The 24,844-nt window shown below is 38.6% G+C and overlaps 1 protein-coding gene and 1 pseudogene across 1 annotated transcript; one reads left to right on the top strand and one right to left on the bottom strand.

Annotated features, from left to right (window-relative positions):
* Positions 1–288: 288 nt before the first annotated feature.
* Positions 289–24,608, top strand: LOC146456988 (uncharacterized). Its single transcript, XM_085092476.1, has 7 exons — positions 289–385; positions 565–863; positions 2,266–2,380; positions 5,803–5,925; positions 7,509–7,631; positions 18,431–18,664; positions 24,304–24,608. The coding sequence occupies exons 1-7, from the start codon at positions 289–291 to the stop codon at positions 24,606–24,608; spliced, it is 1,296 nt and encodes a 431-aa protein (XP_084948602.1).
* Positions 8,735–10,650, bottom strand: LOC146456989 (uncharacterized protein KIAA1958-like; annotated as a pseudogene).
* Positions 24,609–24,844: the final 236 nt, after the last annotated feature.

The following is a 24,844-nucleotide window of genomic DNA, read 5'->3' as shown; positions in this document are numbered from 1 at the left end:
TTTACACTCAATTTCTCAAGCTTCTAGATACTGTATGAAATATATTTATTTTCTTCACCATTTCAATGTTTGCTAAAGAAATATGTAAAAGGTGTCATTTGGGGCGTCTACAGACGCACACATGCCGGCTTCAAAATTAATTATACCTAATTAACTAATCGAATGGAATTCAGTTGTGACATCAGCAGAGCCTAACTATACATTTTATATGTTACCACATTCGGCAGGTGCTTTCAAACATCTAAATATGTTTGTGAAGGAACCGAAACACAGCCCATAGCTCGGAACATGAAACAAAAGATGAAGAAAGTTTCAGTACTTCGAAAAACGCTGATTTTCGCAGTGGCAGTCGTCTTCTCAAATTCAGTTGCTCACGCTACCACAGGTAAAGGTTTTTCCTACTTTTTATTCTTACCCCTTTCGCTGTGGCCTTTAACAACTTGTGTATCACGATAAAACAGATGATTTTTGCACTATTGATGGTTTTGTTTTTCGTACTGGTGTCTCGCCAACTTTATTTATTTCGAAACTGAAACACTCATATATATATATTTTTTATTTTAGAGATTGTGGGTAACAAAGGGATCAGCCGCGAAGGCCCAAGCCGTCCTATAGATTATGCCAATTTTAAGGCGCACAAATTCTCCTACCTGAACATAACAATTCTTGGTGAAAGTCTCGTTGAGCGGGGTTCTGTCTGCGCGCTGGCCTGTTTGGAAACCGCACCGTGCTTCTCTTTTAACTTGGCTGCCTTCCCTGATATCAACACCGGAAAACTTTGGTGTGAGCTGCTGCCATCGGAAAAGTTCAACAACTCGGATAAGTTCACGCACAGTAATTACTTTCATCATTTCAGTATCGTGGTAAGTTAAATTTCTAATTCAGTATGATAACCGTTATGTTATTAACTGTAAATTTTGTAAAGAGAAAACCATTTTTTGTTCTTGCCTTATATTTGACTAAAAGAAGACCGCACGACCATCTTTTTTTAAGGTTTTCACGCATTTTATCCTCAACTGTTATGCTGATGAATTTTTTTACCACTTTCGTCAGAGAAAAGACTTTAAATCCCAAGATCGTATATATGGCGCGTAAAACCAAAGATTCGCTATGTTTCTTCTAGAACATATACAGTCTACAAGGAAAGGGCACGACTTCTGTGCGAGACTTTTGTGCCCGAGAGCCGCCAGATTTTGAAATAGTTCTAATTGTCTAGCTCACATACGCTCCTCTTGAAAGACCCAAATGTTGCATTTGAAGCCAGATCGGCAGGAAAGTCATTGACCTAATGCACCTGATAACAAAGGCCTGGACCAGCTTAATAAGCTCACTACGATTCCCAAGAACAGCAATATTTAGCTCATCAGAGAAATCAATTTACCTGACATTTTCATGGACTTATGCTGCGATTCTTAACCATTCCCAATCTTGTCAAGTCCATCACAGCTTTTTGTTTTAAAATATGAACATTGTTTGTCTTAGACAGTTGAATAACATACCTAGAAGCGATAACACCCTCGACCCCATAGTTGTTATTACTGTGTCTCTAGTAAACAGAACTGAGACATTGCCAGGCATCTCTGATGATAATATTCTTTCCTGAAATCGTGATCAATACCAAATGTTGCGAACAGACCAAAAGCAAAATTCTACTCTATGAGTGCTAACTGAGAAACGGCGGGTTTCACAGGAAATTTCAAACACAGACCAATTTATTGGAACAAACTCAAAAATGACATGCCTGCTGCTACTAAACAACATACCCTAGGGGCCTTAGGAGAATATTGTATCCGATCTATTACTATAAAGGATATCCGTATCACCGCTGTTTGCAGAGCATAGGACTTTTGGAGGATTCCTTTCTCTATGTTACAGCATCGATAGTGGCGAAAAAGTAGCTGAGTTAGACGATAAAATCTTACTAGTATTTACCAGAAGTATATATGAAGAGGAAGTCTCATATACAAGGACATGCGAAGGCTTAACACACACGGCGCGCATAACTATTTGCTGTTAGCTGGCGATTCATACAACACGTACACGTGTTCGCATTTATATGAAACATCGGCCCACAGTCATGATCGTTTACTAACTGTTGAAAGGAGTCGCCCGTTACAAGCCTAAATACCGTTTTTTTTAGTTATCTTCAAAGCTGGTAGCAATACAATAACTGGTTATTATTATTATTATTATTATTATTATTATTATTATTTATTATTATTATTATTATTATTATTATTATTATTATTATTATTGCATTTGCAGTCACCTTGCAGCAGTTGGCCTTGTAAGAACAATGGCAAGTGTGTTTCACGGTACGAGGAAAACAGCTACGTATGTTATTGCAAGAAAGGATTCACCAGAAAGAACTGCGAAAAAGGCAAGAACCATTGATGTTGTATTGAGATTTCTGCCTGCAATAGAAGGCCTATGCAGTTTCAATTAGACCGATTTTGAAGCCGTTTTAGAGCTCCGATCTGAATTGAGAATCCGTTTAGAAGACAGCTTTATTTTAATACTTTGGCTATTTCGCCACAGACAAAATACTAAGATGAAAAAGAAACAAGATCAGACACATGATATCACTGACTAATAACAAGAACATCCGAATGTGGTGTGTCTAGAATTCTACTAATTTGATGGTTATAGAACTGAAACAAATACAAACAAAGTAACAATGGAAATAATTGACATAGTCAACAATTAAACTGTTGTTGAAAAAAAAGTTGATTAGCGAGGAAATCTTAAAGAAAAATAGTCTAAAACTGACCGACGGACTGACCAACCAACCAACCAACCAGCCATCCAACCAACCAACCAATCAATAAATCATTCAACCAACCGACCCAAAACAACTAACCAACCAAAACAGCACACTATAACCAATTCAATCAAACAACCAACCAATGAAGCAAGCAATCAGATAACCTAACCAACTAAATGAACCAACTACTCAACCAACCAGCTAAAAAACGAAAAAAACAACAAAACTAACAAACAAATAAGCAAGCAAGCAGGCAACAAACTACCCAAACCACAAACAAACAAAGCATCCAACCGAGAAAAACCAACCAAACCAACCAACCAACCAACCAACCAGTCAACCAAACCAAGCAAGCTACCAACCAACTAAACAAACAAACAACCATCAAAACGACAAAACCAACCAAACCAATCAACCAATTAAACCAACCAATCAACATAACAAAACTATCAACCAACATAACAAACCTACCAACCAACCAAACAAACAAACAACCAACCAACCAAACCAAACAAACAATCGAGCAATCAACCAACTAACTAATCAACCAAACCAACAAATCAACAGAAAAAACAAACAAACCATCCAACCGACAAAACAAACCAACCAATCAACCAAACAACCCAACCAACAAACTAATCTTCCAAGCAACCAATCAACCAAACAAACCAATCCAAGCAAGCAAGGAAGCTACGAACCAATCAAACAAACAAACCAACCAACCAACCAGCCAACCAACAAAACAAAACAAACCAAACCATCCAACCAACCAAAAATCTAACAAACCATCCGACCGACAAAACCAACCAATCAATCCACCAAACAAATCAACAGACCAACCAACAAACCAATCTACCAAACAACGAACCAAGCAAACAAACTAACCAACCAACCGACCAACCAACTAACCTACCAAACGACCAAAGAAATAAAGAAAAAAAAACAACAGGCTCAACAAACCAACCAACCAATCAACCAATGAACCAACCAAACAACTAAAACTGCCAACCAACGACCCAAATCAGCCAGCCCAACAAAACAATCAACTGAACAAACCAACCAAAGCAACCAATCAAACCAACAAACTAAAAACCAATCAGCCAACCGACCAACAAAACCAATCAAACCAACAAACCTAAAAGCAAGCAATCAGCCAACCGACGAACAAAACCAATCTAACCAACCCACCAACGAATCAACCAACCATCCAAAGCAACCAACCAACTAACCAACCAACCAACCAATCAACCAACCAACAACAAACCAACCAAACCAAAAAACCAACAAACCAAATCACCCAACCAACAAACCAACCAACTAAACCAACCGACCAAACCAACAACAAACCAACAGACCAACCAAACAAACAACCAAAAAATCAACCAACCAAAAAACTAAACCAAAAACCAAACCAACCAACCAATCAACCGACCAACAAAAGAACCAACCAACAAACAAGCCCACAACCAACCAACCAACCAACCAACTAACCAACCAGACAACAAAACCAAACAAACCAACAACCAACAAAACCAAACAAACCGACAACCAACCAAACCAACCAACCATACAAACCAACAAACAAAACCAACCAACCAACCAAAACAACAAACAACCAAACCAACCAACCAACTAACCAACCAACCAAACCAAAACACCAAACCAACAACCAACCAACCGGCAAACCAACCAACCAACCAACCAACCAAACCAACTTACTAACCAACCAACCAACCAAACCAACAAACCAACCAAGCTACCAACCGAACCAACAAACAACTAACCAACAAAACCAACAAACCAACCAACAAACCAGCCGAACCAACTAACAACTAACCAACCAAACCAATAACCAACCAAACGAAATCAAAAACCAACCAACCAACAAACAAACAAACGAACCAACCTACCAACCAACCAACCAACCAACCAACTAAAAACCAACAAAAACAAAAACCAACCAACAAACTAACCAACGCATCAACAAACCAACCAACCAAAAAACCAATCAACCAACCAAGAAAACCAACAGTCAACCAAGAAGCCAACAAACCAACCAATCAACCAACCAACAAACCAACCAACCAACCAGACAACAAAACCAAACAAACCAACAACAAACAAAACCAAACAAACCGACAACCAACCAAACCAACCAACCATCCAAACCAACAAACAAAATCAAAACACCAAACCAACAACCAACCAACCTACCAACAAAACCAACAAACAACCAACCAGTTAAACAAACAAAACAAACCAACAACCAACCAAACCAAACAATCCGACAAACAACCAAACCAACCAACCAACTAACCAAACCAGTAAACCAAACCAACCAACCTACCAACCAGCCAACCAACCAAACCAACCTACAAACCAACCAACCAAACCATCAACCAACCAACCAAACCAACAAACCAAACCATCAACCAACCAACCAAACCAACAAACCAAACCACCAACCAACCAACCAAGCCAACAGACTAACCGACCAACCAGCCAACCAAACCAACAAACCAACCAACCAATCAAAGCAACAACCAACCAACAAACCAACCAACATTTTAACCAACCTAACAACCAACAAAATAACCATTAACATAGAAACCAACAAAGCAACCAAAATAAAAACCAACCAACCAACCAACTGAACTACCAACGAAACAAACTAAAACGTCTTTTTAAAAAATTACTTTACCTAATATTATTTGTCAAAACACATTTCCGCAACCTTTCAAGTCATTTCCAGAAAATAGTGTGTTAAAGAAAGGGTCAAACGACTGCTGCTATCAGCTGCTAATTACAAAAATCCCCTCAGGAAATCTGAGATAGGGCTTGGCAATACTTCCCACTGTCCACCTGAGTGCTATAGCTAACACATTCTCAACCTTCAAGGTAATCTTTAGGTAACGCTATCACACGTAATGTTTCTTTAATGTTGTTAGATACACTGCCGTTGGGATTGGCCCACAGCTACTGGAGGTATTATGTAAAAACCTTTTTTTTTTTTAATCATCCTTTTCACCTCATTTCAGATATAGATGAATGCTTGACAGGAACACACAACTGCAGTAAAGACACCGTGTGTAAGAACACCAAAGGAGGATTCAAATGCGAGTGCAAAGCTGGATTCACAGTAGACGGACACAACTGTACAGGTAAAGGTTGCATGATGTGTTTGTTTGTTGGTTGGAACTATGTTCCTTACTTCAGGCTTTAATCTCAGGCCATAAGAGTTTACTTTAACGTATGTGAAAGTGAATAAGGAGACATAAGCTTTATAATCTTTAAATGCTGACGGAACTACCAACCTAACCTATGATTACACTAGAGTTCATATCAAGTGGGTGTTTTACGTCTAATAAAGTTATACATGAGAATGACATATTATTCGGTAATGACACAGGTAAACTCACAAAAAGAAATTCCGAGTGCTCCTATCACGAGTCGAACCCATGACCTTCCGATTACTGGTTTGGATGCTCTACCGCTGAGCCACAGGGAAAGTCGTGGGACCTTAGGCTTTAAACAAGATTCATGGGACAAACATCCTGCAGTAGTTGTCCTCAACCAAGACAAATCAAGAAATATTTCTCTCTAAGCTTTTCCCTAGACAAAGAGTGTGGTTTTTCAATCCAAAAAACCTCATAGCAAGTACTTTTGAAATCTCTATGTCTTTAAATTAATAGATATTACAATTGGTATTTTACATTCTGCATTTTTAAGTGTCCAGTCGGACTATTTTTTTTATTTTAAGGCCTGCACCTGTTTCGTTTGGATGAATGACGAGGCTTTTCGATTCATGCATATTAATGTTAAGTTTTAATGGGGAGAGGCCTACCTAAGAATTAAAATTGTGTAAAGAAAGAAAACACAGCTGAAGTGCCATTGCTGTTTTTAACGACACCAACTCGCAATTGCACATGCCGGCCAGCATACACTTGGGACGGGAAAAACTGCACAAGCAAAGTGTCAGGCCTTTGGCCTCTTAACCCATCGGCCTTTTACAAATATATACCCTCGTCTTGCCCGGTACACAATGCAGCTTACTGCATAGCATTCGTCGGTTGTTCTTTGACTTAGATATTTTAATCGTTTTTATGTATTAGATATCCTGTGATTTCCTACTCAGCGCAAGGTGAATATTATGACTGACAATTAAAGAAGGTCCTGCTCGAGACCAAAAAATAATGTTTTTTTTTATGTAGCGCTGTTTGATGGTTTCTAATATTTCTTGTCAAATAGTTTCTAAATTTTTTACGACGGTCATGGCCAGAAACCAAGGAAATTGTACACTGAGAAGCCTCTAATATGATGGGACTCGGTACGTTTCGAATTGTTCATTTTAAAAAGATTGACTTAGGTTCTAAAACTCCATTTTCCAAAATTTATTTTACCTCATATTACTTGTCAAATCACATCTCCGCAACCTTTGAAATCATTCCCAAAAAATAGTGTGTTAAAGAGACAATCAAACGACTGCTAAAGATATCAGTTGTTAATTACAAAAACACCCTCAGGAAATCTGAGATAGGGCATGGCATTACTTCTCACTGTCCACCCGAGTGCTACAGCTAATACATTCCGGCTCAACCTTAAATGTAGTTTATAGGTACCGCTATCGCACGTAATGTTTCTTTAATGTTGTTGGAGTTGCTGTCGCTGGGGATGGGTCTACAGGTGCTGGAGGTATTTCGTTAAATCTTTTTTTTTTTTTAACAACCTCTTCACCTCATTTCAGATATAGATGAATGCGTGACAGGAACAAACAACTGCGGTAATGATACCGTGTGTAACAACACCAGAGGAGGATTCAATTGCACGTGCAAAGCTGGATTCACAGGAGACGGACACAACTGTACAGGTAAAGGTTGCATGATTTGTTTGATTGTTGGTTTGTTTGTTGTTTGGAACCATGCTCTTTACTTGAGTCTTTAATCTCAGACCATAATATTTTAGTTTAACGCATATGAAGGGAAGTAAGGAGTCATAACCTTCATAATCTTTAAATGCTGAGGGAACTACTAACCTTATCCTATGATCACTCTAGAGTTCATATCAAGTGGGTGTTTTACGTCTAATAAGATTATACATGAGAATGATTTATTATTCGGTAATGACACAGGCAAACTCGCAAAAAGAAATTCCGGGTGCTCCTAACAGGAGTCCAACCCACGCTTGTTGACCGAACGTATGACGTTAGCTCTTAACCAGCTTAACCACTGAGTTACAGGAGACTCGTGGGAGCTAAGGCCAGTAAACTAGGTTCATGGGACAAACATCCTGCATACTGCCAGGATTCGAATGCCAATGAGTGGCATATGCGCAATGATAGGAAATGTGATGTAGATTTTAAGCCTGGTGAACAAATGAGAATGATGTATTATTCAGTAATGCCACAAACTCGTTTATACACGAGTATACATATACATGTACATTTACTTCAGAACTAACTTTTTTGGCACTGACTATTGTTAACGTTAGAAACAACGTTAATTAAGCATGAAATACGTTTCGGCCAAACAACTTTGGCCTTGATCGGTTATTTTTAAAAGCCAACTGAATCACGGCTTTGTAACGGCTTACAGTTCTGCGCGTGCTACGCCAGCAAAATGCAACGAACGGCAGCCGCGCGTTTTTACATGAGTGTTTTGTGTGATAAAGAAACCTACACTAAGGTCACAGACAAACGCAGGAATCCAACATCACGGGTTGAAAAAAACCTTGACAACCTTTTATCAGAAATTAAGTGGTGTCCTTCCACTCATGACCCGAATGCCAAGCAAGCAGCTCCAAAGATGTTTTACCGTTTTCACAGCAGATGCTACCCCCGCAGCCTTCTATGGGCTTCCAACGATCCACAAGCCTGGCATACCACTACGCCCAATGGCCAGCTGCATCTACGCACCAACCTACACTGTATCCCGACATTTGGTTTCAATCTTATCCTCGCTACTGGAGGATAAATAGAGATTACTTCATGGTTGGTGAGTGCGTACGATTTTTATTCACGAGTTGTGAAGAATCGCAAACGAACGAGTGAGCGCAGCGAACGAGTGAGTTTGCGATTCTTCACAACGAGTGAATAAAAATCGTACAAGCGAACCAACCATGAGGTAATTTGTTTATTATATATGTACTGAGATATTACAAAATAATGTTAACAACTATCAATTGCACGGTGAAATCAAGACAAAGACCACAACGAGTTGCGAATGATTTTATTCAAGCAAACTGAACGTACAAAAATTCCTATCAACATTTAAGTTATTCAATGACTCTGAAGAAAGTGGAACAAAGTCTACTTTTAAACGATTCTTTAACTTAAAATGACAATGAAAATTTTCAGCTTTAAATATCGCCGTTCAAAACCGTAACTATATAAAACTTGAAAAAGTTGACTGTTTTGTAAAACTAATAATAGTAATGCATGCATTCTGATCAGAGTCAGAATCCAGTACTTTTAGCCTTTTGTACCTCTTTGGAGAAGACTTCGCCTCAACTTCTTGGATTGCCAACTTCGGGGATTGATTGAGGCTGTTAATAGAAATGCTGAATTGAACTCCATGAATAACAGCGCCCGTGACAAGCGACATCGCTTGTTGGTGATGATCTGCCGCCGAGCGACCCGCCGAGCTAGCTGAAGGATCAGTGGAGCATTCTCCAACTTGAGATGAATTAGTTTTCTCTAAGCTATGCACATTCCCGGACATCAGTTCACTTAAAGTACGAGTCATTTTTACTTGCTGTTTTTCAGAAACTACAGAATAATTTGTCACACTTTGAAGATTTTTATGTCCCGACAGTTGAATAATATCTGTCGCTGGGATGTCGTTGTTTGTTAAAGTTTGGATCATTGTTTTGCGACCGCTATGGTTCTTTACATTGGGCCCCAGCCCGGCTTTTTCTGCCATTTTTTTCATTAACGAATTCAGCTTGTTCACGCCAACGGCTGACTTTTTAAACCATGGTTTAGAAGAATCTTGTTTTTAACAGTTATTTATTGCTAGATAAAATGGCGCGTTGTTGTCGTTCATTTCCGACGGCCTTTTCTCCGCGTAGAATTTGTAAACAGTGACGGGATCTCTTTCACTTCCCTGAACCGAAAACATTTTCGGTTTTATTTGCCTGACATCTCTGGGATTTTCTCCGGTTCGAGTCTTAGTTTGTCTCTCAGTATACTCTAAAAATTCCTCGCCATTTGTAGTTTGGCGTAGTTGCACATCGCCCCAACAAATGCATGTCTCTGTGTTCCTTACAACCACGGAGACCGAAATAGACTGTGTTGTTGAACCAAACTGTATTCAGTAGAGCCTCAGGAGTTGACTTTCCTAACAATCCTTTGTCATACAGCAGTTTTATGTCGTCTTCTGTGAGGGGAACTGAAGCGTTTGGTTTATCGCCTTTGCCTTTCTTCTTGAGATCTCTTTGTTTTGATTTTAATGCCGTTCGTGCTTTTTCAAACCCGACGTCTCTCATAATGCTGTAGCCGTAATTCTTCTTCTTTAAATACCATTCAAAACTGGCCATCATAGCACGCAAGGAAGTGGGTTCGTAATCTTCGTTGTTTTCTTTCTTTCTTACTGTTATGATAAATTCGCTGATGAATGAACTCAGTTCGTGTGGGGGAATTTCTTCTACAGGCCTTGACTCGTCTTTTAGCCTCAAAAATTCTTTAAGCAAAGCAACATTCTGTTCAGTTTTCTTCCTGGTGTTTTCCTTTTCTTGTCCTTCAATAAATTCCTCTACTGAAGTTATATCTGCAAACCTTGAATTGCTCGAAGAAGACGCCATGGTTTTCCTTTTGCCTAGTGACGCCGTCAGTGAAAGGCGGGAAAACCGACACGATTTTTGTCACTAGTGAAAACTTTCGTCTGTGGCTTGTGATTGGTCATACGGTATTTTTCACTAGTGAGAAAAATCGTACAACCAATCGGATTGCGTGTACTCTGCAATGCATCATTTTTATTTAACATATTCATTTTGCAGTAAATCTTAGTACATATATAATAAAAACGGTAACTAACAGTGTTGTGTTTGCCCAACACGTTAGAGACCAACCAATTACCGAACATGAGATCATGGTATCATTCGATGTCGTTGCATTGTTTACATCCATTCCTGTAGACCTCGCTTTGCAGATTGTCCGTGAAAAATTACAACAGGACGCAACTCTAACGGATCGCACAGATATTTATGTAACAAACATCATGAAGTTACTAGAGTTTGTGCTGAAAAACAGCTTCTTTACTTACGAAATGGTTCATTACCAGCAAACGTTCGGCTGTGCCATGGGGTCTCCCGTGAGTGCCACTACCGCTAACTTGGTGATGGAGCACATAAAAGAAAGCGCAATTGCCACCGCTACTCATCCTCCACGCTGGTGGTACAGATACGTGGACGACAGCCATGCGTGTCTTAAGAAGGATTACATACAAGAATTTCATGATCATCTGAATTCTGTTAACTTTTAACATACAGTTCACCAAGGAGCTTAACGGGTTTTCCTTCTTAGACACAACAATAACCCGAGTACATGGTCGCATACAGGTCAGTGTGTACAGAAAACCAACACACACAGATAAATACCTCGATTACAACTCCCACCACCCATCGCAGCACAAGAGGTCAGTCGTTAATCCTCTCCTTCGCAAGACCGAAGAAATTCCATCAACAAATGCGAGGTGGTCTAGAGAGAGGACACACGTCATCAAAGTGTTAAGAGATAACAATTACCCTCTTCGTTTTATTCGGAGCTGCAAGTCCTACCACAGTGCTCTCCGCCGCGATTCAAATACCAACCACGCTTCCAGCGCCAGCGCACCTTCAACGTCAACATTTGTTGTTCTTCCGTATGTTAAAGGCGTTTCTGAGGGAATTTCGCGAGTACTACGCAACAATGATGTTAAAGTGGGTTACAAACCTTGCAATGTTTTGCGCACGCGTTTCCCGAGACCAAAGGACAAACCTTCTGCTTTGCAGTGCCGAGGTGTTGTTTACAAGGTCGGCTGCGTTGATTGCAACTTCGTGTATTATAGAGATCTATTATGGACAGACCTAACCGAGCCTTGGAAACAAGGTTAAAACAACATAAACGGGCAGTTCGGGTTGGAGATAATAACTCCAAAATTGCGCAACACGCGAACCAGTTTGTCCATAATATAGACTTCGACCATTCGACAATTGTAGACAAGGGTCGTAATTTTCACGAGAGACTTTTTCTCGAGGCTTGGTATTCGCAAAGTGACAACCACGCGGGAAACGAACATATTGCTATCGCGAATGTCTACAAAACCCTCATGTAAACACGCGCGGCTGCCGCTCGTTGCGTTTTGCTGGCGTAGCACGCGCAGAACTGTGAACCGTTACAAAGCCGTGATTCAGTTGGCTTATAAAAATAACCGATGAAGGCCGAAGTTGTTTGGCCGAAAGGTCTTTGATGCTTAATTAACGTTGTTTCGAACGTTAATTCTGATGTCTATCCCTGACTGCAATTTTATTATTTTTAGTTTATGTACATATACTTATTATTCAACACAGTGACACTGCCCAATTATGGTCATGGTGGAATCAATATACGTCGCCCGCACATAACAGATATCCTGCGATATTATAAACTAAATTTGATTTTGAGACGCCATTACGGCTTTATAATGACGGCTAGTTGGAAGATAATATTATCCGTATTAGGCGGAGTAACGAATCGACGGAGCTCAATACGTAATATATTAACTTCCAACGCCGTCATTATTAACCTCTTACTAGTCGAGCGCGAGGGCCGTACAAAAACGACTGAGGGCCAATATTTCCCAGTACGGCTCGAGTAAACTAGGTTAGTAAGTAGTTTATTATATGGCACTCGGAGCAAACTTGTTTATTTTAAAAAACGCGTTTCCGATCATTTGAATTCAAAGGGTTTCCGTTGTGACGTGTTTTTGATGACGCGAGCAAACCAGAAAGAACAAGCCACGGTACCACGAGGTTAACATGAAAACAAATGTACTGAACGTTTACATGTAATCATGCTGATTACAGAAAAGACTTCAAGAACGATTTTTAGCGGAATTTGACAAAAATCTAAACAGCTGCGGTTTGTTTTTGAAATTCACAAAAGGGTTTCGTCGATCCCAGAAAATTTACTATCGCACCACAAAGTACGGATCAAGAAAAGGTTGCTGTGAAAATCATATTCAACTTTAAAGGAAGCAGCATTTAATCAATCGTCCTCATCGCTCTCATCTCTGGCTCGGAAACCCAAGTGTAGGGATAAAAACCATCACACAGATCTTTGAAGTGCAACTGGATTGGAGTCGCCGAATTCTCCTGCCTCAAAAAGAGCATCTTCTTCGTTTTCGTCAATCGCCTGAGCGGCATGCAGCTCGTTTCTTCTACCGTGCTCGCGAACCAGTGACTTGTGCTTCGCAGGTAGAACTCTTCTCGATTTTTTAAACTCATCATCGTTGATTATGTTGAATGGATATTTCTTCTAAGAGAAGTATCGCTGTATATTGCGCTGAAAACTGGAAAATGCTGCTAGCTCGTATTCACCATTTTTCACGCGTGCGTTCATAAAAAAAAAAAAAAAATTGACAAAAGGTGATCAAGCTCGGACGCAGGTAGGCCTCCAATAGTTTGACTATTTAAGCCATTAGCTTCAATAAAACGGAGTAGAGTGCTCATATCAGTAGACTTCTTCCTTTCTTGTTTTCACTATTCTGTTTGTTTATAAAATCGTCAATGGCTTCCTGGCTTTCGCTGATGCCTGCTTCAGAGGTTTCTAGATCATTGGGATAGTAAGATTTGCTTTGTAACTGATATTCTTTCTGGTCCATGTTGGAATCAGTCTTTTGGGTAGTTTCTTTGCGAAAAATAAAAGTGTTTTCAGGTTTTGTTTTCGCAGTTTTTAGCTGAAATTTTTTCCGATGATTTGCCATAAACAAAAATACACGGCTTATGACCATTTTCATGGAAACGGTCCGTATGGTAGAATCCCTACCAAGAAAAAAACCAATCAGAACACGCGGATTTACCTCAAGACTACCTTGCCATATAATAAAAAGCCGTAATGCCGTCTTAAAATCGAATTAAGTTTTTTTATCGTGATACTAACATTTTGTTGGAGAGAGTAAACGGATTAAGTACAAATCGTGCGCTGTTTATAAGAGAAATTCTTACTTCAGTCAAACTGTAGCCATGGAAATATCTGTGCGCGAAATTTTTTCTCGGTGTTATTTGAATTTTTGACTTCGATTTTTACGTCAAACAAAGAAAAAACAAAAATTTACAGTCCATAAAGCACCTACCATTAGTGAAATAGACGAGCTAGCCGGTTGGAAAATGTTACCAGCAAATTTTATTGAAAATTTTGTTACCGCCGCGAGTTGAGAACAGTGATGAATAAACCTCAAAGCCAGAAGCAAGAATTAAAAGAGCAACTATACTAGTACCCAAAAACGAAAACAGAGCATTGTTATCCTAGCTTAGATGTCGTGGAGATTTAAAATTTGAAAAAAAAACAAAAACAAAAAAACAAGGGGCGAAGAATACCATAAAAATTACCCAGTCTGCCGTTTGGCGCTATGACAAGAAGATCAAATTGACAGACCTGAGCCATGAAACAAAACGCAGCAGAGCTCTTGAAGCAATTCTTTCTAGAGATAAGAAACATCATGAAAGAAGCAAATCCTTTTTCTTTGAAAATTCCATAATTCATTGGGATTTAAGCTAATTGTTATTTACAGAGGTCGTTTTTACACTCAAGAAAGTCTTTTCAATAGGCTTAAATTTCTCTTAATCGAATTTATAATCACTCTTTTTTCCATTCCTTTAAGAAAAAAGTTGTATCTGCGTATATGGTACATGTTCACCACAAAAAAATATTACAAGTGGTCCTTGAGTAGTGTCAGAAGCCTTGTAAACTCAAATAAAAAGAAATAAACAACACCATCCAACGTCGCATGTTCATTCACAGAAGTAAAAATTTTGATCTGTGCGCGCCGAACTCATTTAAGTGACGTGCTATCATGCTTACATGACAGTTTTTGAGCCAATCAGAAACCGTCATTTTAAGACGACGTTATCGCAAAATGACGTCGCCTCAGCGCAATAAGAAGATCCTCCAGGACCGTGATAAACGTAGTTTTCGTGTGTCGGGGAGAAAAAAATGGCAGAGCGCTTTCAAAAAGTAACGACCTCGCAAGAACACCAAACTATTAATAACGCTGTTTTATATTGAACACAAGGAAGACAACCGAGTTTGCTCTGAATTAAAGAATTGTAATGGTTAATGCAAAAACGTTTAATAAATTTTTTTTTTGATCTTTTTTTTTTTTTTGACAAATAAAGATCACCCTTTCTGCTATAAACCTGTCAGTGCTTTCTTATCAATGTGCTGAATAACAAAACAATTATCCTGCTCAATCTTGCCAACTGGCCAACTCGGCCAACTCGGCCTACGCCCTCGTCGATTTCGCAGGATAATCGAAAAATGTAGTCGGGTGCAATGCCATGTATTGCCTTTAAAGTAATGAGCAAGATTTTTTTAATTCGATGTAGTTCTTAATTGGTACTGGTTGCCAGTACGGCCCACATGTGACGCCACTCGTGACGCCAGGGGATACATCGAGGAGGAAGAACATTCACAAGTGCTGATCTTTACTATAGTCTATTGTCATAACCAACAAATTATTGTTAAAACGAATGCGTAGAAAATATTATACATAAGATCTACGGTGCTCTGTGAATCTGGAGATAGTTGTTACATGAGACTAAACAGCCAGGAAAGTGATTGAACGTTGCGATAATTTATAAATATATAATTACACATCCTTATTTATCTGTTTAACTGAACATCTAAGTGACTATCTCCCCCAGCACGTTATCTGACAGACAAACCAATATCTTAACAGACTATCGAAGACTAAATCACCTCTGCTGACTGACTGACTTTTTGACTGACTAGACTTATTGACTAACGGAGCACAGTTAATCGAGTTAACTAATTTAACTAACAATATATTTAAGTTATAAAAATGCAACATGTAAACAACAAATTCATTACTTTTATCGGCAGAAATCAACGAGTGTCAGAGCAGCCCCTGTCGCAATAATGGGACGTGTGAGGATAAAATAAATGGCTTTAACTGCAGCTGTCCGCCTGTTTTTTTCGGAGAAAGATGTGAGATAGGTATGAAAATATTTAAATAAAAAAAGTTAAGTCAATTACAGATGACAACGAATTCGAATATGAAAGTAACCATTCGTTTTAATAACAGTACTCGTATCGTTGTAAGAAACAGTTTTAACTTCAACTTTACACGTACAAACCTGAAGAGTAAGTTATTTACAATGAAATCTTGTAAAGGAACTTAAATTTTTTTTTAACCGGATCCAGTACCAGGTTCCCAGCATTAAACGAGATAGCGAACATTAGTTCAGGTACAAGAATAAGAAATTGTACTAGGTTCAGAAAGGGACTGGGTAATTTGCGAGTTGTAGAGTTTCGAGTTGAGAGTTCCAATTCGGAAGTTGCGATTTGCGCCGGAGTTGCAAGTTGCGAGTTTTTAAACCTGCAAAATGAAATTTTTTAGATATATGCATAAAATTTAAGGATCGCAGACGTAAAAAACGGACATTTCAGAAAAAAAAAAAAAAATAACCCCGAAGGGGGTATTTTTATCTTTCATTGAGTTTGGCTTTTTGCATCCAGAGGGCTACCTTTTTGAGTAAAAGAACTGTTAGAGATCTATGTTATTGCTTTTTTTGTATAAATCTCAGAGAGGTAAAACATCGACGAATCCTGCTAGTTTTGTTTTGGTACCTTACAAGGGTGAAATTTACAAAAAAAAAAAAAAAAAAAAAAGGCTACAAGATTAGGCTCTTGCTTTTGGGATACTGGCTACTGCTAGAATAAATAACAGATTATTGTTACAAAGAATATTTAGAATATATCATACATTAACAGGGCTCCGTTAATCTCCGTTAAGCTCCCAGACAATTTACCCGGGAAAGGATCCTCAATTTATCATTTTAACTAAACAACACGCTTTCTGTCTTGATCTCGCGTGCAGCCATAAAACAAGACAAAATTAGGTCGTATTAAAATGTTGAAAAACACATTTTCTTTGCGATGTTTCATCACATTGCTGACGAGAGGAAATCTAACGTGAGAAAGTAGGGTGCAAGATCGGAAATATTCGCCAACTCTAAGAACCGCTTTTTCTGCAGGATTTATAGGACATTGCCTGATCGACTTCTAAGCAAAAAAACGGCGCACAAGAAAATGGTTCCGTAAGGGCAGGATGCCACAGAGGGGAAACAGTACTATTTCTGTTATAAAGCATTTCCGTTCTAAAAAAATGTTAGTTTCTCTCACAGTGATCAAAACACAACCAACGCCTTGGACTATATTTTTTTTTTAGATATGGTTATCGTCATAGAAATATTTATCGCCTTTTTCCTCGCGACGCGAGGTTAATAAATTTTTCGGGCCGAGCCGGCCCGAGCGGAGCTAAGCCGCACGAATTCGAGAATGGGACCGGCTGAGAGAGAAAGAGATGACGTATTGTATCAACATTTCTGGAGCGAGGGGCACAATGGACTCAGTGACATGAAAATTCAATTAATTGACCGCGTGAATGGTGAAGAACAGCTAAGGGAAAAAGAGGGTCAATGGGCCTATAGACTAAACGCTCTGGACCCACATGGACTTAATGACAATGATTTTTTCTTTATACAGAATAAGCGCTCTAGGCGTACGTGAACTGTTGTGAAATGGAGTATCGCGCGCGTATCGGAGAGTTACTAGGCTTTAAGAGCGCGCGCGCGGCTGTAAAATTTAAAACTTGTTAAAATAGTATGGCGCGTGCAGGGCAACTGAAATTTACCCTGATGAAGACTCCTGTATGGAGTCGAAATATAGGTGTGTAAAAAACATTATCGTTTGTCTTCATTTGTGATTACTTATATATAGATATGTTTATATGTTTATATCTTAGAAGGTGTCTGCACAGTTGCCTAGCAACAGTGAAAAACAAAGTATGAATGACGTCAGACCGTCTGGCGTCGTCTGGAGCAAAATTTGCATACATCGGAAAAAATATGCGTGCATGATCAAATTTCAACTGCAATGTTCATCAATACTCACTGGATACAGAACTATCTCTCCAGAATATTTTCCCTTTCTTTTAGAAATCTTTTTTGACGAAAGATTGCATTGAAGAAATTACACGTTTTGTGGCCGCGGTAAAATAATTTTCCATGGGAAATAGATTCATCGAACACGACAGCGCTGGACGCCCGTTGTACATTACGTCGCCGCGTCAGAAATAGATTTTCAGCCGTAAACTAGCCTGTGGTACTACGAAAAGAACATGCTCATCAAAAAAATCCTATGCCCCTTTTAATCTTCTTATTTGATGCTACAATACGAGTAAAGAGGGTTTTCCACCCAGCCCCAGCTTCGCGAGGTTTTGCGAGTCACGTATTTCTAGTTACATCAGAATTTTGTCGATGGGCTATTTTAGAATTGTAATTCAAGCAATGCTGTTTACTAAAGTCATAACCATTGTTCATAAATTCCTTGCACCTGGTGTTGTCTAAGTGTTACTTTGCTGTGCAATTTAACCTCCCTTACTACCATTAATTTTTATTTTTTATTCCTAGGATTTTCGCTCAATTCCACAATAATTTCCAACGAGTTTTACCTCACCAATCTCGCTATGTTTCTTGCGCCTGCTGTTGGAAACGATTCTAAGTGGCTGCTGTGCTACCGCGCCTCCACTCACGGATGGAAAGTCAGCGAATTTCAGAGCAGGTGTCACGGAATAAATCACACCGTCACCATCATTCAAGTGAACCATACATACATATTCGGGGGATATACGGACATAGCTTGGGGTAAGTATATGTTATTTGCTGGTCAGAAGGTCCGTATATGCAAAATGTGCCCTAGCTAGATCTTGAGTTTAGCTGAGGGTTGTTTTCACTGCTCAGGGCACAGAATCTTGCTATACGTACCAGCCAAGTACGATAAATAACATTTTTTATTTCTTTCTGTCTTTGTAATTTGGCAAGAAAGCGTTTCCCATGTTCTTTTTACTTACGCGCAGGAAAATTTTTCCTAAATCTTCTTAAGCTTCGTGCCTGATTTTCAATGGTTTTGTTTGTCGGCAATTAACTGGGAAACGAATTTCATTATAAGAGATAACAACACTTATCGCTCACAAATGGAGATAAACGTGAAACCTCGTGCATAAAATTTACGGTATCTTAATTAACAAAGCGGAAAAAAGAAAACTTAAGGACGGTGCCCCCTAGTAAAGAAGTATTTTTGCGCAGCCTATGACTATACGAAAAAACGGGATCTTGGCAAGGTCTGTTCAAGTCCAGAAAGAACATTGGGGGTAACCACGCATTTTCAGAGATAATCAAGCAACAATTATTACAGTTTCTGTATCATTAAATCATTGTAAGTTTAATTTTAATTGTAATTCTAGCTTTTTAGCCTTTTTATTCCGTTTTTAATCTTGTCTGCACATTTGAACATTTCATGAAATTTGCGCATTAGAAATGTTTCTATTATTGTTATTATTATTATTATTATTATTTTTTTTAATTTATTTTTTTTTTTATTGTGCTTGAAAATAGCTCTGTTGTGCTTCATGGTACTCTTTTTTTAATCACAACTGAATGGTAAATAGGTTTTTTAGTATTCTTTTTTTCTACTTTTAACTTGTAAATATCAATTTTCCTTTGAATATTTTAATAATAATAATAATAATAATAATAATAATAATAATAATAATAATAATAATAATAATATTCTTCTTCTTCATCTTCTTCTTCTTCTTCTTCTTCTTCTTCTTCTTCTTATTATTATTATTATTATTATTATTATTATTATTATTATTATTATTATTATTATTCTAAAAAGCAGTAAAATACAAAGCAATGTATGGCTTTTTTTCCAAATTGAAGCTTTGTTCTCTTTGAAAAATGCATGTTTACTCCCGGTTTTCTTTTTGCATACCAAGAGCACTTGCTAAGTTCTGTTTTCTCGCAAACTGTCCCTGTATTAGTAGGCACCACCCATAGGAAATCCACCCGGAGGTGGGAGTCTCGCATGAAAGGAGCGGGGAAGCTCGTCGGAGATTTTGAAATAAACCCCTATAGGATACCAATTTGGACGTGGCCCAAGCCTTTGTTTACCCTCAATAAAGAAAACAATCTAAAAAAAGAGCAAAGTTGATTTCAAGGTCAGGGAAGTATATTTTCCAATATTTCAAAAGGCAGGGCCTTTCTTCTCCAGGGTATGTTTGAGACTGACCCCGTGGCAAGATACGTTACCATTTTAAACAGTTACAATAGATACTTGAAAAACATAGGCTAAAGTGACATAAAAAAAAACGTTACAACATGAAATTTGAAAATACAACTGCTAAATAGGTATAAGCAAAATAGCTACCGTTACAACGTGGAAGACGATAACAAAATACGTCTCAATGAGTCTATTACATAACTCAGGAAGATGAAAGACGGGAAAAATGTTCATGTTTCATCTCTCCTATTAATACCTAAGGGTTCAAGAGTTTGACTTCTGTCGAAGAGGTATGCCTCTCTAGCTTTGCGTACACTGTCACGATTAGATCTGATGAGTTCGAGAGGAATAAGCAGCATGTCGGAAGCGTTATGGTCGTTAGAAAGAAAATGTTCTTAAACTGTGGTGGGTTTGGGACTGTTTGTTTGTTTGTCAACTGGTCTACGATGTTCGTTAAAACGGTATTTAAGTCGTCGTTTTAATAAAGAGACAATTTTAAAACACAGACAAATATATATTTTTATATTTCTTCCCGTGCAACCCTAAACGAGACCTTCACGGCTAAATATAATGGCGTTTCTCCCAGAACACTGTAAGTGACACCAAACTCCGAAATTTACACCCCTAAGCGAGACGACGAGATTCCCCTTCCCTTTCATATGAGAGCCCCCCGGGGAAATCCGAGCATCTTAAGATGCGCAGAACGTATGCCCAGTAACAAAAGTAGGCACCGTCCTTAAATGACTTGAGGCAGTAATCAAAGTAGTAATAGAGGGACCGAATTAAGCCCCTAGATAAGCATCAGCAATGGACTAGGTGATATAGGTAAGATGCCTTCCTGAATTCTTATAAGTGGCTTGGTTTACTAATGCGAGTCCCTCCAATACAATAGAGGAGGGAGGAACAATAGTCTTGCCCAAGCTCGCCCGCTGTTGTTCATAGTAATCCCTATCAGCTGACTGGTAGTTTTAAACATCTATTATGTTTTTAAAATGAAAGCGCCAACGTTCAAGCCTAGCCATTCCTTGCAATTGCAAACAAGTGTAAAGACTTCTTTCGCTCGAAAACGTTCATCGTCATCACCGCTACTTTATTTATTACAAGATGGTCTCAAACATTCAAGTCGAACTAGAAAAACGAGTCTAGTGTTCCCTTTCACGCACCGTTTCCCAGGCTATTATGTTAAGTCAGTTGAGCTTTATTGGCGCTTAAACCGCTCTGTAAAACAACAAAACAGTCTTTTGTCGACTATGTTTATTATAGTGCTCCGAATGAAAACACTCCAGTTCATTGATTCCTTCTTTATTTAAATCGGTCATCAGTTCATGCACGAACAGGAGCCATAATCAGGGATGGAGACCGTAACGAGAGATGCCATTTTGGCTTACGGGCTTGTCTCCATGTGTTGTACCAAAAAATCCATTTTAAGAAAAAAATTTCGCCATACGCGAGTGCACGCACGCGTGTAACTGGTCAGGATCGCGCGTGGAGAAATTGATATTTTTTTCTACCCGTTCAAAATGTCGTCTAAATTTAAAAATTCTGTCAGGGAATATTTTATCAGTGCCCAAATTTAAGGAATTAGACTCTCACAACGAAAAGGTAATTATTGAAGAAAACGAGGAAAGTTGGAATAAAAGCATATTGATCACATGACTCACATTTAAGTCAAAAAAGCGCCAAAACGGTGGCGCTGCGTACGTTGCTACAGTTGAATGAATGTAAAAAGCTTACACTTTACGGATTAGTGTACTCAGACACGTAACTTAAGTTAATTTTTTCTCAGCTGCTTTCCGTCACTTTTGCCAGTACGATAAGGTTAGTACCGAAAATGTCTAAAGCTCAGTTATTTGTTCTTGATGAAAGTCTAAACAGTTGTGGAAAGTCATGACGCTGCAAAGTTGTTACGTAGTTTTCGCAATTTCCATAAGCTTATTGAGCTCTGTCAGCTTTCACTGTTTTCTTGCTCTGTAAAAATTGGAATCAAGTTTCGTGGCCATGCAAAGGAAGAAGCAAAACAACTACCGGCTACTTGTATAGACTTTCTAACCAGGACAAAAATACGCTAAAAAATTATACCAACTTTATACCCTCTAACATTCGTAAAACCGCAACCGGTTTCTTGGCTATAAACAAAGCCTATTACTGATGCCTGGATATAAACAGTGGAGGATGCATTTGATTGTGACCGACACCGAGTTGAAACATTTGGATTGGTTTCTGGGTTTTAGTCAAGATACGTCACATCGAAATATCTCTTCTATCATTTCGTTTTGCACTCCTGTAGACATGCATAAAAACTTTAATATCGTTTGTCTGCTAGTAGTCTTGTTTCACGTCTTCCCAAATTTATCCTGCGAACTTGAAAAAAGAAAGTTTAAAAACAGATAAGAAAGTGTTTACAGCGTTATTATATTGTTCCTTTGATGACCATAGAACTAAACAACCAATAAACGAATGAACATTAATCTCAAGTCTTACGTGTAATACTTCTTGAAAGCAGTTCGCCAACAACCGTCACAAGAAGCAGCAACTTTTTTGGCGAAAAGAAGTAACCTAGAAACTCACTTCTGACCGATGTTGATAAAATTGGCGCTGATCTGTGAAAGTAATCTGCTCAATTCGTCAGCTTTTACCTAGCCTCCCACGTAGTCGTTTTTAGGGGACTCGTATTACCTCCTCCCCACAAAGGAGGTAATACGATTCCCCTAAAAACGACTGCGTGGGAGGCTAGCTTTTACCGTGACTACGTAATTTCTGCCAATAGACTGAATTCTTTTTAACCTTTCGCTCGGTAATTCCTAACTTTAACCATTACCTGTTTTACAGACACTCGGCATTAAAATATTTTTTATGCTTAACTGTGTCCGGCTTATTACGTAAAACCATACACTCGTGAAATGACAGTTTAAAAAATTTGGTGGAAGCGCCAAATATTAATCAATCATGCCAGTGAGCGCGAAGAAACGCTTGAGACGATGGCCTTAACTCGTCTCCTCAAGGACTTACCACCCATTTAAAATTAATGTTTGAAACATACCTCTCGAATAAAATTGAAGTTTAAATATAAATCAGCATTGCGAAGAATATTTTTATATTTGTACTGTAAGGTTTATTGTTTTCTACTCAGCCAGGAGAATTTCCTGGAGTTCTCCCCAGTGCTTTAGTTTACAACTGTAGTTTAGTAAGGTTAGACTTAAACATGTTCATGGTAATTAAATGTTATTTTCACATTCAAAGTTTAAAAATTATATAATTTTGTCGAAACCGAACTGGACCTTCACTTCCATTTTCCATATAAGGTAGTAGCCCCACGCAAATTTGCGTGTATCCGTTTCGGTTTATGACGTGAAGGGTAGCGCAATTTTTTTCTAAAAATAGATTTTTTTGTACAACACATGGGGACGCGTGGGCCCCACGCTTACGGTCTCCATCCCTAATTACGGCTCCTGTGCACAAAGCAAATTTTTATTACAGCGTTATTCGTCTTTATCCTTTTCGTCGCTAGGGAGATAGAATGTCATTTTTGATGTTCTCTCATCCTTGTGTGTGATTGCTTCACAATCGTTACATCGACGCAAAGAGTCTTGCGTGCGTTCGTTTAAGGGGAATCCTGTGATCGCATATTGGGCAAATTTCACAGTTATCTTCCTATTCTTCCTCCTCCTCCTCCTCCTTCAACTCATATCTATTTTTCCTTCTCCTCTTCTACATTTCTATTTTGACTGGAGTTGCTATTATAAGAAATTAAAATAAAAAGGCTTTTGATTCTATACTCCTTTTTTTCCTATCTAAATTTCGGCAACAATTTGTAAACGATAACTTGGCATCTTTGCGTCATAAATGAAACACAACACGAAACACGTGCTAGGCTGAGATTTCGCTTTCTACAACTAACTGAGTAACCAAAACTAATCGACTTTCTCGTGATGTAGCACACGTAGCTTTATTGATTGATTTATTGATTTTTTTTTTTTTCACAAAAGGGCACTTGATCATGTTTTTGGGTAAACTATATCATTGCGATTTTTGAAAACTAACAGTCCATTCATTTGACTAATAATATAAACACTTTTGGAAGAGATTTCATAACTATAAAACGGTTTCCAGATGAAAATTTTATGCAGTTTGAAAAAAATTAACATCGCTCAAAAAGTATGATAAAAGCGATGTTAATGTTACTATTTGCTACTTTTTTTCCTATTTTCATGTTCTTCAGAGTCCAGTGGTAACCTTGTTTACAGTTCAAAGGCGTTTATGTTTTCCTTGAGCAACAAAGAAGGCCTCAAGCCATTTAAAGTGAACGTGAGAAAGCCAAAATACGCAATTTACAGGACGTCAAGTTATGGCCCAAGATTTGGTAGAAGCAATATCGTCATTGCTGATCCGGCGAACAAATTGTCACATGCAGACCTGGCTACAACGACCTACCCTGCACCAAGTGGAGTAAGAGATCCGCAAACAATCCTGGCTGGGAGTAACAACTTCACCCCAGATGACTGGGAGGTATTCTACCTTGCCTAAACCCCTTTCAAAAGTATCACTGCCCTCTTAAACATTTAACGGCATTATCACAAAGTTGTTCAGACAAGAAAAGTCGCCATTTTCTCGGCATTAATCTTTTAAGCCCCAGTAGTGACCAGCATCTAATTTCTCCTCACAATATCACTCTTAATCAAACATACAGGTACTTTCACGCTAATTGTTTATGCGCATCTTCAGTGCGCAAGTAACGCACACGCCACGCAATGTCACGCGCA

The sequence above is a fragment of the Pavona decussata genome, unplaced genomic scaffold (genome assembly GCF_977016875.1).
Source record: "Pavona decussata unplaced genomic scaffold, jaPavDecu1.1 SCAFFOLD_250, whole genome shotgun sequence".
In the NCBI taxonomy this organism is placed as follows: Eukaryota; Metazoa; Cnidaria; class Anthozoa; order Scleractinia; family Agariciidae; genus Pavona; species Pavona decussata.
Note: the sequence above shows the minus strand (reverse complement) of the source record. Positions and strands in the feature narration are given on the sequence as shown.